The sequence below is a fragment of the Triticum aestivum genome, chromosome 3D (genome assembly GCF_018294505.1).
Source record: "Triticum aestivum cultivar Chinese Spring chromosome 3D, IWGSC CS RefSeq v2.1, whole genome shotgun sequence".
NCBI classification, from domain to species: Eukaryota; Viridiplantae; Streptophyta; class Magnoliopsida; order Poales; family Poaceae; genus Triticum; species Triticum aestivum.
The window spans coordinates 562,216,748-562,232,619 of record NC_057802.1 but is presented as its reverse complement, the minus strand read 5'-3'; the positions used below and the strand labels follow the sequence as shown (position 1 = coordinate 562,232,619).

Sequence of the window (15,872 nt, the reverse complement as noted above, 5' to 3'; positions counted from 1 at the left end):
ACATTTGCTAGCATTACAGAATGTCTAACCGATGCTCTGTTGCTCCAATGTGTCTTTTATGTCAGACTTTCCTGTTAGATGTGTATGTTCAGAGTTGAGACATAGAAACTTGACAAATCAACAACAATATTAATTAACCTGTCAGAGTTGAGACATATATTAATATTAGCCTTTCATCACTCCTTTGCACATCTACTCACAAAAATGACAGGAAACAACATAAATCAGAAACAACATCTTGTCTAATTCGAACTGTTACCCCCACATAAGAGTTGACTTGGCATAAACATCATCATCATGCAGAAATTCAGGTCTGAATAGTAACAGTAGTCTTGCATTACAAGAGGCAAGATGCAGGGTGCTACTAATCAACTTACAGAGATCCTTTCTGCCTTATAGTAGTACTTGAGGTCAAAAGGGTCAGGAAACCCAAAATCAGAAGCTAGTTCGTGAGAGTAAGCTGGACCGGACCCCTCACCGACTGGGCTCTTGAAGAGCTGCAGTTTGCAACCTTTGCTCGACCATTTTGCACTGATCAGAGGCTTCAGTTTGTCATTCACATAACCCGACCCCGAAGTGAAACATTCGCTGGCTACCACAACAACCATCTGCTCCAGCACCCGCCCTCTCTCCGCAAGGAACTTGAGGAAAACAACCTCGCTTCTCGACCCTCGGAACTCATAGAAAAACACCTTCTTCATGCTCTGCGCAACACATTTGATGGGGGCGCCCTCCTGCCAGAACTTGATGTTCACCTTGCCAGTGGGCTCTTCAGATATGGTGGGTGACTGCAGATGAAATCGCCGCATACATAGTTCAGGACATATCATGCAGCAGCAGGCCAACAATCACATAATTGACCTCAGGAGCAGATGCTAGATATATAGACACTAACTAGTATTGCTAAATCGCCACTGCAGAAAGTTTATCTAGTATTGCAAAATCATAAAACCAATTTTACCTGAACATGGAGCGTCTCCAGGTTAGGAAAGCATCTGAGGAAACCAGGCACTTTCTTGCTTGACAGCATTGCGGATACCGAACTGCACCTCTATGGCGAAAATCTGGACACTAGGGACAATGCTCTCCTTTGTTCCAGCCTGCAATGCACCCAAGGACAGATAAACAGCTAATTGGGATGATAGATTGGGAGTATTATTAATTGACACAGCACAGCTACACATGCAAATCAAATTAGGGATAATGCTCTCCTTGTTCCCAGCCTGCAAATGCACATATATTCACATCAAATCTAATTCAGATCATATATTGGCATAGCAGGTATACACTACAAGCGAGCTGCATACCACGATAACGGTGTTGCTAATCCCCAACTCTTGCTCTCCTGGCTGAAGATATCCCAGCACACGCAGGTTAGGTGCATGCCCAATCTTGATCCTGGAAGAGCAGTTCATGGGGGAGAGGCTGGTGGCAGTGAGCTCGCTCTCAAGAAAAGTTGTACACTGGAAGAGCCTCTCCAGGCGAGGGGCATCGACCACGTCGATGTCTTTCAAGTGGGTATAACCCAGCTGAACGCACCACAGGCTCTGGCTGACGAGGCGGAGGCGCACTCCGGTCTGGCTCGCCATGAAGACGAGGAACTCCAGGACGGGGCTTCTTTCAAGCATGAATGCCAGATCGCGGTCCTCCATGACAGTCATGCAGAGGCCGAGCTCACGGAATTTGGGGAAGCCTGCGCCACGCGGCACGGCGGCCATGTCTGGGAGCCTCCAAACGCCGAGGTAGAGGCGGGTGAGGGAGGCGCCGCAGCTGAAGATGGTGGCGGGGAGGCGCAGGTCTAGCGGCCAAGGGCGGTTAACAAAGACGAGTTCCTCGACCCCCTTGGCGGCGAGGACGTCCAGCCAGCGGGCCATCTAGCCCCGGTGCTCGTCCATGGTGGTGCAGGTGAGGTGGACGCAGCGGAAGGGGCCCGGGTGCGCCGCGAGGATGCGGGACACCGCAGCGGTGACGGCGCGAGGAGAGGGAGCGCCGATGGTGAACGAATCGGCGGCACCGCCGTCCGGAAGCAGGTGGCTGTCGACGAGAGCGAGGGGCGCCGTGCGCCAGAGTGGGCGCCAGCGCGAGGCGAGGGCGGCGGTGCGCGCGGCGTCCTTGGCGGGGAGGCGGGAGAGGATGTTGACGAGGACGACGTCGGGGAGGCAGCTGATGCGGTCGACGCCGTGGGGGACCCACACGACGGCGGGAAGCGAGAGGATGGGGGTGGGGGAGACGGGCGGGTCCGGGAGGTAGTCGTACGCGACATAGAGGAAGAGCTTTATGCCGAGGTCCAGCATCTCGGGGTCCTCGCCGTCGCGCTCCATCCTGGCGAGCATACGGCTCCTGGAGGTGCCGATGATGAACTGCGGGTCCGGCCTCCATCTGCATGGCCGCCGGTGGGGCGGAGGGGTGACGGCGAGGATTTTGGTCTTGCGGAGTAGAGAAGGATGATGGAAAACACTTTCTACCTTTGTGTCTCAGTTGATAGTCTCCGTTCCGGATTTATTTTCGTCCCACCATTTTCGTCCAGTTTTTTTTCGTCCTCAATCCCACCTCTGACTTATCCACCAGAAACCGAAAAAACCTCCTCCTGAGGCCCCAACCCGCACCCATTCACGTACCAAAAAATAGACCTACGAAGGTTAACCAACGAAAAAAGACCTACCAAGGTTAACCAGCGACAAAAAAACCTAAACCTATCGCCCGCTCCCTCGCGCCCCTGTTGCTCCCTCCTCGATCCCGATCTGGATCGAGGGGATGAGGAGCTCCTGCCTCCCCGACGGCCAGCCTCCTCCTCGCCCCGCCGCTGCGTCCGGCGCCACCACGGCCTCTGGAGCCAGGGAAGCCATGGCCTGAGCTCGGCCTCGAGGTCCCCGCCGCTGTCTCCTGCAGCTTCTACCCCGCCGCCTCACCGCCCGAGCTCGCCGTCGCACCAACCTCGGCGCCGCGCCGCCGCCGGCTCTGGCGCGGATCTGGGCATGGCAGCGCAAAGTGGCCGTTTCTCTGGCTCGATCTGCTGCTACGGTGTCCAGGCGGCCGAAAGGAGATGGTCGGTGGTTGGAGGGGCTGTAGGCGCGCTGGTCTTACACGGTGAGGGCGGAGCACCCAGCCCGTAGGCTCATCCCCTTCTTCGATCCACTCTGGCGGCGGCCATCGTTGGTACGTTGCGCTTGTGTCACCTCTCATGAATTTTTTTCTGGTTTGATTCCCCATGTCTCACGGGTGTGTGGTATGCAGTCAAGGCATCGGTTCATGTGGTTTTCTGCTGCTGGCATATGTAGGTTTACCGCTGGATTCAAGTTTAGAAATGTTTTATTTTCTTAAAATTGATTTATCATATGCTTTCATGATTTCATCAGGAAAGAGATGCAGACGAGAGGAAGAGAGCCTCCCCCAAGCTCTGTCTAGGCGATGCACGGGCGACGGCCACCCTTCCTGTTATTGCCTCCATGGCTGGCTGCTCATCCCCAGGAACCTCCTCCCCTCTCACGTGCGCCACACTCTGGGATTAAGGTCTGCTCCTTGGCTGACATTTGCGCAGACCGATTCTTTGGTTTCTCTCCACCGAAGAATCAAAGAAACAAGCAAGCTGATGTCTAACATATTCGTTTCGTAATAGTTGGAACACAGGTATCTAGGGCAGGGCGTGGTCACATTGCAGGCAGCGAGGAGCAGCGCAAAGTTGTCTTGGCTGTGCCCTGCATCGAGGAGGAACACAGGTATTTACAAATCGAGGAGGAAAACATGTAGTTTTCTGTTTGTTATTTTGTAACTTTATGCTTCACCTGTCCTGAATTATACGTATACTCATGTTGTCAGATACATAGGTATACAGATACATAGCTATGGAAGATACAATTTACTGATACATATCTGAATGTTATAGCTATAAAGATACCTGATTGTTATAGCTGAATGTAACAAAGAAAGTGGTATGGATGAATGGTGTCGTTTCTTTACCCATGTTGTGGTTGAAATCGTTGTTTGGTTCCCAGGTTGAACAAATCCGACATCTGTAAATCATCGATGTTTTTCTGGAAGTAGTACAGTAGGTTTAAGATTGGGCGATGATTCGCTCATTCGACTGCCAGGTGATCAGAATTACTGCTTTGTTTATTACTCAACAATGTCGGACACTGGTTTCTCTAAATATCTTTTACAAGTACAGTTTCTACTTTTTCTGCAGAAATACTACATGGTAGTCTTGAAGTAAATACCAATTATGTGATCCGATATGTTGTTTCAGAACAATAGCCATCAATATTATTTTCGCCTCGGGTTCTAGAGGAGGACAGCTAATTAAGAGAAAACTTTGGTGGGATAGAGACAGAAGTTTGCTATATTTCACAATACCCAAACAGAATTTCATTGCTGATTCTTCTCCCCTGAACTTTGCTCATGCCAATTACATTTTGTAGACCCTTTTTAAGGAAACTGCTTCGTTTACACCATCCCATTGGCATGTCTATTAGCAGTAATGAAACTCAAACGAACACTTCTAGGCTAGATATTATTGAGGTGTTGTGTACGTTGGTCCTTTTTATAGATCTTGCCATCTTTGTTTGCCAGGTGATCAGTCATTTAAAGTATTTGAGAAACTTGAAGGGAAGCACATGGCAAAGCCATAATTACCTTTTAGTTATATTTCAAGTTGTAGGAAAGTTGGAATCAATCTGGAAAGCATCTTTCTATTGCAGATATTTTATTAGTGGCTTGAAGACTTACACTCTGTTTGATGTTACAGAAATAGTGAGGTTATGCCACAATGCTGATAGACTTGGTACTTGTAGGATGGAGAGGAGAAAACTGAAAAGGATGTTGATATGAGGAATCCAAGGAAGTGGAAGAGGAAGAAAGTTCTGATGATGGTGATAATTAGGTTAGTACCTTAGAACTTTATATGCACTGAGGTTTTCTTTGGGGGTAGAAAATTGGGTTTTAAAAGGTTCATCATTTTGGTAAAATTGTGTATTGTATGTGTGCTCCATCACATCAACAAATATGAAATGGATAGACCAGTTGATGCATAACTTAGTTGTCATCCATATTGTCAAGTTTAACTTATATATTCTCGCTCTGCAGAATATCAAGTTTGACGACGATGATGATTGGAACCAAGAGGAGGAAGTACGTAAGTTTCCATCTATTCATATGGATTTTATCCTCGATGTACTGTGACCAAATATGTAATGCCTGGTTTGGTTTAATTATTTTCTTGTGTATCACTAGATAATCAGTTAACAAGTGTTGGCCATGGTGCATTGATCTTATTTAGTTGTGGTTTTGTATGCCTCCCCCAGCTGCCGCTAAAACCCACCAAAGAATTAGCAAGAAAATTGATGGTGGGAGCTAGCAATGCCGGCAATGCCTCCTTTAGGATTACAAAATCGTTAATCCTATCTTCGCTTGCATGTGACTGATGGTGATGCTACACAAGTTCTGAAGGCAGTGCCCTCCCCAGCAGGTAACAAGGATATATTAAAAACATTTTAACTTTCTGACATATTAGTTCAACATTTTTTGCATAGTACCTAGCAAAATCAGAAAGTGCACAAACAGATCTCATCAATATTTTGTGTTTTGCTTGTTCAGTCTTTTGAGGTAACTTCTATTGTGTATTCCATTCTCTTCAGGAGATCTTGCTGGTTCTGCATGGCACAACTGGATTAAATATGCTACAGCAAGCGAAGGAGTTCAACGATGTAATTGCCACTCTGATGTTGTGATGCTTGATTCATCAGATATGTTTCTATTGGATACTAATAATGAGGGACTTTCTTGGCTTCATACCAGGTTGTTGGAATCAAAGGATTCATCCTAACGAAATTAGACAGGACTGCTCATGTTGGCTGTGTGGTACGGGCGATTTCCAGTCCTTTATTGTAACAGTTACAAAATCCAGTCATGGATCTTAAATAAACGACAACTAAACTTGCTGACCTGAATCCTGTCTCAGGTGAGTGTTAATAGACGAACTTGGAGTTCCAGCCAAGTTTGTTGGCATCGGCGAAGGGGTGGAGATCTCCAACCTTTTGATGCAGAAGCATTTGTTGAAGCCATTTCCCCATAAATTTGACCCAGTTATTAACGTTTCTCATGTAACAAGATTTTGGCTAACATGCTACTCCCTCCGTTTCTAAATATATGTCTTTTTAGGAATTCTAATATGGACTACATACGAAGAAAAATGAGTGAATCTACACTCTAGAATATGTCTACATTCATCCGTATGTAGTCCATATTCAAATCACTAAAAAGACCTATGTTTAGGAATGGAGGGAGTAGAACTTGGTAGAAGCAATTATTTCAACAATTACAGTTTTTTTGGTTCAGTCGTCGACTCATCTGCCTGACTTGTTTCTGTCGTTGATCCTAACTATTCATACAGAAACAGAAGAAAGTATTTGTGATATTATATGTTTCTTGTGATTAAGCTCAAGGCACGTTGCAGATACATTGAGCAAGAGTACTAACAGAGAAGAGGAATTTTTCTTTTCAGACTAGCATGATACACGAATATTTCATTAATAGTCATACATTCATAACATATATCTTGAATCATAAATACTTCCACGTTCGATTTTGAGTCCTAAGAAAAAAGATCCTCATGTGAAACTTCTTAAGATGAAAGTACTTCCATGTTGGATCTTTTTTCTTAATTAGGTGATATCATTTGATACCATGCTTGATTTGTACTACTACTTAAAAATTAGCTTTCTTGCAGTCATGGTTGATTTGCAGGTGCAGTCAACTGAGACATGGACTCTCGATTGAACAATAATTTTATGCAACTATGTCAACATCTAGACCATAAATTTTTAACAGGTCATGAAGAGCATCACGTGTGCTATTTTCTGGCATAAAGCCTGATCTTAATGCTCATAAAACAAAAAAGGAAGACTGTACATACAGAAAATGGATATATACAAACATGAAAAAAATATAGTTTATATAAAAGCAGTGGATGTTAGAACATCACACCAATGAAAAGCACTGTACATACAGAACTATTTCAGGCTAAGCTGGTTTTGACAACAAAATTTGTCGCCCGTAGCAATGCACGGCCATTTGGCTAGATGAGGTGTTGGGAGGGGATCAGTGCGGAGAGAGGGGCGATTAGCGGAGGACTCCTACTTAGCAGTCCATGGGAGGTATGGTGCGACAGAAAGGGGTCGTGATGGCGAAGATGAGGTGGGCGTCGTACGGTTTGAAAGGAGAGCACAATAGCAAGAAATGTCCTGCTACGGCAGAAAACCGAGCGGGAAGGGGAGGGTCCGGCAAGAAAAGAGAAATGTGCGTTGTGGGGGCCGGGTTTTTGTCGGACCGCGTGTTGGACATAACATGACGGATAGTCAAGATTGTTGGGCAAATAAGCCACGGCGACGAGCCAGACGCGACCAGCGCGTGTATGGGCGCGAGCTGGGCGTGTCGGGCGCGTCGGGTCCGCGGCATGTGTGTGCGTGTGTGCGTGCGTGTGGTGCACGGGGTGCCCGTGCAAGTGTACACCGTAGGCGTGCGTGTGTGTGTGCGCTCTGTTGGCGAGAATAGGGGGGTGTGTGGAGTTGGTCCAGGGCGGGCTCGCCGCGACCCGGACGTGTGCGTGCATATTGGGCGCGGGCAGAGCGGGCCGGACCAGGCGCTCCGCGTGGACGGGGACGTGGGGTGCGCGCCCAGACGTGGCCCAGGATATAAGACCCCCCCTAGACGTTGTAACAGGTGTGGGCTGAGTTCGTGCTCAGGGAAAATAGAAAAACGCCGTTCATGGCGGCAGTGGCGTTCGTGCGCCGGCAAACCTCGCTGTGCTTCGTGTCTCCTTCTTCTTTCTGTCGTTCGAGCGCAGCAAGCAGAGAGAGTGAGAGAGGCAGCAGCTAGGGCTAGCTAGGGTTTAGGGTTTGGTTCCAACAATTGGCATCAGAGCCACATTGCGGGAGGTGATCACCGGCGATGTCGCTCGTCCCGTACGCCAGCGGGTCGGGGAGCTCGCTGCCAACGCCGGTCCTGATGCTCACTGGTGATAATTACACCACGTGGGCAATCAAGGTCGAGGCCAATCTCGACGCCGCTGGGCTGTGGGAGGTGGTGGTGCTGCTGAAGGACGCGATCGCGGTGGTGATCGCCAAGAAGGACAAGCCGGCGTGGGCGTGCCTGCTTGGGGCACTGGCGGAGGATCTCCTACTGGAGTTAGCGTCCAAGAGGACGGCGGCGCAGGTCTGGGCCAGCCTGAAGGCGCGATTCATCGGCGCGGATCGAGTCCGGGCGGCGCGGCTGGGCACTCTCCGGGGTGAGTTCGAGCTGCTGCGCATGGCGGAGGCTGACACGCTGGATTAGTTCGCCGGCAAACTCGGTGGTATGGCGGCGCGCTTCCCCGGGCTCGGGTCGACACTGGAAGATGCCGCGTTGGTGAAGAAATGGCTCGACTCCATGTCGGATCGCCTGTACGCGGCGGTGGCCGGAATCGAGCAGTTCTGCGACGTGTCCACCATGGCGTTCGAGGAGGTGCTGGGTCGCCTGAAGGCCTTCGACGAGTGGCTACGGCGAGGCAGACAAGTGGACGGCGAGCGTGCGGACGGCCAGCTCATGTACACGGCGGGGCAGTGGCGGGCACGGGAGCGGCAGTAGGGCGACGCTCGGGTCGACGACGACAGGTGGAGCGTGGCGTCGGGCTACGGTGGCAACAGACGTGGCCGCTGCTACAAGTGCAGTGAGTGCAGCCATTTCAAATGTGACTGCCCTCAGCTGCAGAAGGCGCCGGCCGCGGAGCAAGCGCTGTTGGTGGACGTCGGCGTCGAAGACGAAGGCCTGCTCTGAGCCACGGCTTAGGGGGTGAGTGTTGGGCAAATAAGCCGTGTCGACGAGCCGGACGCCACCAGCGCGTGTATGGGTCCGCGGCGTGTGTGCGTGCGTGTGGTGCACGGGGTGCCCGTGCAAGTGTACACTGTACGCGTGCATTTGTATGCTCTCTGTTGGCGAGAATAGGGGGTGCGTAGAGTTGGTCCAGGGCGGGCTCGCCGCGACCCGGACATGTGCATGCATGTCGGGTGCGGGCAAAGCGGGCCAGACCAGGCGCTCTGCATGGGCGGGGACATGGGGTGCGCGCCTAGACGTGGCCCAGGGTATAAGACCCCCCCCCCCCTAGACGTTGTAACAGGCGAGGGCTGAGTTCGTGCTCAGGGAAAACAGAAAACGCCGTTCGTGGCGGCGGTGGCCTTCGTGCGCCGGCAAACCTCGCTGTGCCTCGTGTCTTCTTCTTGTTTCTGTCGTTCGAGCGCAACAAGCAGAGAGAGTGAGAGAGGCAGCAACTAGGGCTAGCTAGGGTTTAGGGTTTGTTCCAACAAAGACAACTACATTTGTCCCCCACATATGAAGTGGATTTGTGGGAGTCTGGACTATCCAGATGGTTGGATTTGGAGGAGCCTACTGGGTGCTTGTTTGATGTGTGAACATGCACTGACATGTGAGGGAGAAATAAATTTCAAACTTTGAGATGACCTTAATTATTTGTTTGATTTATTTACATGCATTGTAGCCCGTAGCAACGCACGGGCATTTTACTGGTAGTCTGGTAGGAGGCCAGCTTCAGACCATTCGCCTGCCCTCGATTTAGTTGAGATCTTACGGTCACAAATTGCGCTCCACATGTATATTAAGAAAGAAAAAGGAAATCCTCTCGCCCAGAAACAAACCGTCCGCAATCCCGGCGCGTAATCTCTCCCTAATCACGCTGCCCTTATCACTCGCGATTCCACTCGCCGCCAACAGCAGGCACCTCCCGGAGTTCTTCCATCTCGCATGCACCGCTCCTAGATCCCCTTCTCCCTCAGCCTCGCACGCACCTGCCTCCTCTTATCCTCGCCGACGAGCAGCACTTCTACTTCACCGGCCAGTTTTGTCCCTTCCACCGGGCCGGAGCGCTCCCCTCCGTAAGCACCGCGGTGCCCATCTCCAACCAGGTGGCCGCTGCTGTGGTTGCCTAATCCTGCGGCCCCGAGGGTCACTAGGTACGGGGAGGATCAGAAACCAATCAGTCTGCATCCCTTTTGGCTGGGTTTTTTTCCCTGAGTTCGTTGCGTCCCTGCAGATACTAGTTTGAGATTGTATGAGTATATGCTTTCAAATGTCCATGCTTCGGACATGTCATAGTTGTGCTTCTTTCCGGGATACAGCTTCCTTCTTACATATGTACAGTTTCTTCATATCTTCCATACATGCGCTTCTACACTGTGTTGAGCTTGTTTCATTTGCATGATTCCTAATGTTTTGTAGGCGTTGTGTTTGAATTCATTTTAAACAACTCGTTTCTTTTAATTTTTTTGCAGGGTTGACAGCAGCGGAAGAACATGCCTTGCCAATATTAAGCATAATCAACATATTTCTGCTTTGGCTCGGCAAAGAATCTGCACGCGCATCCCATCCGTCCCAGCGGAGACAAGGAAGCCGTGGGGAAGGTAGCACAATCATCTCGCTGGCATGTTGGCCTATCCTCCAGCGCCGCTGCAATTGCATGCATGATGCTCCTAATCGACACTCTGCCCATGCTACTCCTGCTAGACTCGATGCGCTCCTCCTCGGAGATGCCCTTGTTCAAGTCGGCACCTGGTTCCTCGATGTGACTAGTTCTCGGAATGTCGTGCTTCATTGTTACAGATGTAATGCTTCCAGGTCTTTGTATTCAGTTTTATACTGCCTATGTATGCATGTGTGCTTCTCTGTCATATGTGGCATGTTTTCAACTTACATACAATATGTCTCCAAGTATCTAAATGTTTGCTTCGTTTTTAAGCAGCCATGGTAGTGCTTCGGTACTTTTTTGTTCGCGCTTCAACAGTTGTTAACCTATGCTTCCGATGGCTCACTAGCACATAAAATGCATCAATGTTTTTGGTACTGCAATTTCATGCTTCAACCTTAATACAATTATGCTTTGAAATACAACCACACGTGCTTCATAGCAGAAAATGGATCATGACAGTGCTTGGAGAAAAATGAGACGATGATTGAAGCATCGTTTAGTGTCTTGGAAACATTTTTATCATATGATGGGAGCGTTTTGCCAAAAAAAAAAAAGCTTACCATGGGGCAAGTATGGAATGAAAGGAAGCATCATGCGTACATACAAACATACATGATTACAGAAAGTTTCTCAATATCAGAAGCATATATTTGGAAGCAACTTTGGCTAAAAAAATCCTGATTATAATACAAGAAATATTTCTGTTAAATTGAAGCAAACTTCGGTATTGTTGAAGAAACGGCGAGTAAACTGGTAGCAAAATATGCTTCATGACCAAAAATAGTGGTAGTTTGAAACTTTTTTTGTTTCACTAAAAGCAGGATAAATTGTTGAACTGGATATAAAATTTTAGTTAGATCGAATCAAGTTTAATATGTTGTGGAAGCAAATTTGAGTAGTACTAGAAGTTTTCACTAGTAAGAAACATCAGAATCTAGAAAATAGGAATGTAGAAAAATATTAAATTTGCAGGTTTATTTCCGCTAGATTTTAGGGTGGGGTTAGCTTCACCATGAAATTACATGGAAACAAAGGTGGACCCATGTGATTTATTAAGGTTTGTTTTATTCCGCCGTGATTTGTGGTGCAAGCAATTACCAGGAAGCATTAAACTTACGAACCAGCTGCCCAGCAAACCACGCGCGGGGCCAAAGCACCGCCAGATCGGACGTCCTTGTTTACTTTGATTGTACGGTCTATAACTAGTCTGATGAATGCATTGCATCAGTAGTCTGATGCCTAGCATTCCCCAAGGATGATTGAGGAATGGAGGCGAGGGTTTCGTTGTGTTGCTAGAGAGAAATATTGGGCCAAACTGCCGAATCGGGTCTCTCCTGGGCCCATGGGACAGCTTCTCTTTACACCATGCGCTTCCATTTACAATGTAGCTCTTTTTTTCCTAAAAAAATGCAATGTATAATCCGCAGACATGGATGCATAAGCCGGACATCCAACTGAATCCCCTAAACTCCGCCCATGTCCGGTCAATTTGAATTTCAAATGCATAGCGCCCGATCACAACAAAAAAAAGGTCGATGTTCATAGTTTTTACATGCCCAATTACAAAAGTATCTCAGTTCGGTGGATTCTTTGCCATGCTAGGCCGGCTATCCGAGCATCCAAGCTCACTCTGTTGCCGGCTCCTCCTTGCCATGCACCTCCTTCTCGGCCGCCTCCTTCTTCCTTCAAGCGCTTAACATTCTGAGGAGGATGGCTTTGCACAGTCATCCTTGCATCGTTATCCAACTCCTCCATCTTCAAGGTCAACATCTTTGAATGTTTTGAAGTGGCCGTGATCTCAACATTCTTCTCTTCAAGCCTGGTTTTCTTCTCTTTGAGCTTGAGCTTCTTATCGGCCACCGCCACCAAGATGTTAAACCTCTAGGCCAGGACGGCGTGTGCATGGACGGTGATGAGGCGGTGCCCCGCGTCCCCGTCCGCTCCCCTACACCACGTTCGCCGCCCTTCTTTTGAGCGGCGCCTCCTTTGCCTTCTATTTGAGGCGGCGTGCTTGCCATGCCGCCGAGTTTATCTTTCGGGCGGCCACCTTTATCAGATCCTCCACCTTCGCAGTCTCTGGCAGCTTTTCGTATGGCTCAATGCTGCGGTGGTGACAAAAAAGGGCGGGGATTAGGGTGGAGAGCGGCGGGATGGTAGCGGAGAGGGTTTAGAAAGGAGGGTTTGGTACCGAAACAATGTGGCCAACTCCAAATTCGCGAGCTTCGCCTCAGTTTTGGGTGGACCATGGGTGCCGGGGTCGTACGTGGAGGGTGTCCGTACTCCTGCCAAGCCCCCGGTTTTGTTTTTCGTTTGCGGGAAATGGGACTCCCGGACTGGTCCGCGAACAAATGCAGGACACCGTTGGATGGCTTGCGACGTCTGAGCAACTCGGTCCAAACACTTGCGGGAGGTATGAAGGTCCGCATTGGATATGCCCGAATTGCCATGGGATTGGTGTTAGATGGTCTAGGGTGTGTGCGAATTACCGAATTTGTTGTTTTGACAAGAGTCTTGAGAAGATGGTATGGTTGTTGGATCTCTCAAGAAAAACAGTGGAATCATCATCTGTGGCAATCCCACACTAGCACACAAGTGCAGTCCATGTGAAAAAAAACTTTAAAAATGCCATAATATACAGTATTCCCTCTTCTAGTGTAAAAAAACATTCTTATATTATGGGACGGAGGTACTCCCTCCATAAAGGAATATAAAAAGCGCTCTTATATTTTTTCACAGAGAAAGTAGTAGCAGTTAGTAAACCACCACGCAAATAATACTAAAATTGTCATGTATATCTAGGGCAAAAGGGTCGTAGTATGCAAAGCTGGTATGAAATTGACATGTGACTGTGTGACAATATACTGCATGAATGATATTTGCCAGGTTGATAAGAAACAATTTGCCATTGCAGATTTAGTAAAACAATTGTTTAGGAAAAATTGGGAGACGATTTCATGGTGGATTCAGTGCATGATGTGCCGACTATTCTTCCCGTATCCACCAGCTGCTGCTCATCCTCTTCGGGATCGGAATCTATAAACTCATCCTCTTCGGGATCGGAATCTATAAACTCATCCTCTTCGGGATCGGAATCTACGGGCTGCTGCTCATCTGTGTCCGCGGGGCCGACGAGCCGCTCACCATGGGCTAAGAAGCCTATAACGCGATCGAGCTCATCTTCGGCCACGTCATCCGTGAACTGCTCCGGCGGCGCCGATGATCTGACGAAGCTGAAGCACTCCATGATGTCAAGGCGGCAGGTCGGGCACGTCGGCGCCCGGTGGAACCACGTCAGGATGCACCCACTGTGGAAGGCATGGGAGCACGGCAGCGCGACGGTCTCCTCGTCCCAGCTGGCATCCTCGTCCACCATACAGATGGCGCACGCCTTGCCGGACTCACGGCGGCGCTTCCGGCCTGTCGCCGGAGCCCCGGTCTTCGCGGCGGCGGCGGCGGCCTCTTTGCACGCGAGGAGCAGCGCCTTGGGCTCGCTGTAGACCAAGGTTACCCGGAGCTGGGGCATGTGGACGTCGAAGTGGAGGCTCGGGGCGACGAAGTCCATGTCGTCGATGTCGACCATCGCGTCGATCTCCTCGCAGACGTACGTGACGATCGCGATGGCTATGTCGAGGGGCGTGCAGTCCGTGGAGGAATCCATCCAGTTGCCGGCGGCGAGGTCGTACTCGGCGGTCACCGGCGCCTCGGCGAGCATACTGTGGATGAGGTCGCTGCAGGCCTCCACGCTGCGGAGGACGGCGGCGTCGCGGACACCGACCCGGTGGTCGAGCGCCCTGGCGACGCGGTCGGTGGTCACGCCGAAGTAACGGCCGCCGACGCCGCGCAGCCCGTGAGACAGGACCAGGTCGCTGCGGAGGCGCACGGTGCACGGCTGGTCGCTCGGCTTGGGCTCGACTGTGATGGTGTCTTTCCCGCAGAAACGGACGTGGGTCTCCGTCGCCGCCGCGGGGTGCGGCCACGGCGGCAGTACTGCGGCCATGGCAGCCGCCGAATCTGTGTGTGCGGAGCACAGGGACGGCTGAAGAAGAAAGAAAAGGCAGAGGAATCGAGGCACGTACCAGTGCGGCTGGCTATGTTTATGAACGCACGGGCACTGGGCATACTGAATTGGAGTCGGAGTCGGGTCGCGTGGAGGACATTAGTCAGGGCCTCCAATTACAGTGGGCCTCCCTGTGTTTATTTTTCTTTTCAAAAAATGTTCAAACTATTTAAAATATTGTTAGAAATTTTTAAAAAGTTACTATTTTGTAAATTTGCGAATAAATTTATAAAAAACTTGCCTTCAGAATATGTTCACACCTTCAAACTTGCTTGGAATTTCAAAAAATGTTGCCGTTCTTCAAAATTTGATTGCAGTTTCAAAAAATGTTCCCGTTTTTAAATTTTATTCACAAATTCAGGAAAAAATAGTTTCATAAAATTTTCCTATTTTTTAAAATTTTGTTCACAAAATAAAGAAAGTGTTCACGGTTTCAAAATTTTGATTCAATTTTGCCAAAAATGTTCCTATTTTCAGAATTTTTGTTTATCAATTCAGAAAACGTTCACACTTTTCAAAATATTTTAGGAATTTCAGAAAATATACTTTATTAAAGATAGGTTCTCTTTTTTAAAAAAAATTATCCACTACCATTCGCTACAGTATCCACTACAGTACACACACAGGCCGCTTTGACAAAAAAAATGCACCGCGTGTGCGTTTGGCCGCCAATCTGCCGCACATAGGGGCAGCAGGAACAAGAAAATACAGGAAAAGCAAGTAAAAATTTAAGTGTCCCAGCCCAAAATGAACGAGTGTAAAAATATACTAAACTAATAATGTTGAACTATTCTTTGACAAAAAATGTCATTAAGTCCTGGAATTCCTCCAAATAATCTACCAAAACAATGAAAATAAGTATGGAGGGTTTTTTTTCCGAAGTAAGCCAATGGCGTCCCATATATTTGTAGAAGGCAACCGATTGATTTATGAGAGAGTCCTTGGTAATTACTATGCAATGCCACTGACTACAATAACTGGTGTATGATGATTGGTTACATATATTAGCCGTTCATCACTCCTTTGCCCTTTAACACAGAATAAGGTGAAGGCTCGCTCAACAGACTTTCAAAGGAACAGACATAGAAACTGGTGTGCTAATATTTTGTCTAATTCGAACTAAAGTGGGCCTATTAACCCTTTCCTTCACTATGTGTTTTTTTAGGGAAAACTTCACTGTGTGTATTGATAGGAGTTCATCTGGCTCTCTTTCGACATGGTACGAAAAAGAAAACCCAGGAAAAACAGATAAATAATGAGTGTTCCAATCTTACACGAATGAGTGTAAATAGAAAAAATAGTGAATAA

The 15,872-nt window shown here is 48.7% G+C and overlaps 1 protein-coding gene across 9 annotated transcripts; it reads left to right on the top strand.

Moving 5' to 3' along the window:
* Positions 1-2,674: 2,674 nt before the first annotated feature.
* Positions 2,675-6,508, top strand: LOC123080498 (cell division protein FtsY homolog, chloroplastic-like). 9 transcript variants are annotated; one of them, XR_006438448.1, is made up of 11 exons: positions 2,683-3,156; positions 3,235-3,274; positions 3,357-3,510; positions 3,617-3,716; positions 3,993-4,088; positions 4,788-4,876; positions 5,080-5,124; positions 5,298-5,461; positions 5,631-5,699; positions 5,791-5,853; positions 5,954-6,508. XR_006438448.1 is itself a non-coding variant. In XM_044503426.1 (10 exons), exons 5-10 carry the CDS (start codon positions 4,065-4,067, stop codon positions 6,065-6,067), a joined length of 408 nt encoding a protein of 135 aa, XP_044359361.1. In that variant the 5' UTR covers positions 2,675-3,156; positions 3,235-3,274; positions 3,357-3,510; positions 3,628-3,716; positions 3,993-4,064; the 3' UTR covers positions 6,068-6,508. The 9 variants fall into 9 exon arrangements, 4 of the variants coding, with proteins under 4 accessions (XP_044359361.1, XP_044359362.1, XP_044359359.1 ...); XR_006438446.1 differs by having other exon boundaries at positions 2,687-3,156; positions 5,080-5,128; XM_044503426.1 differs by lacking the exon at positions 5,298-5,461 and having other exon boundaries at positions 2,675-3,156; positions 3,628-3,716; positions 5,080-5,128.
* Positions 6,509-15,872: the final 9,364 nt, after the last annotated feature.

Coding starts and splice junctions, on each gene's coding strand:
- LOC123080498 (XM_044503426.1), top strand. CDS start 4,065: ATGATTCGCTCATTCGACTGCCAG. Junction 4,877..5,079: donor CTGATGATGGTGATAATTAG/GTTAGTACCTTA, acceptor CTCGCTCTGCAG/AATATCAAGTTTGACGACGA. Junction 5,700..5,790: donor AAGCGAAGGAGTTCAACGAT/GTAATTGCCACT, acceptor GCTTCATACCAG/GTTGTTGGAATCAAAGGATT.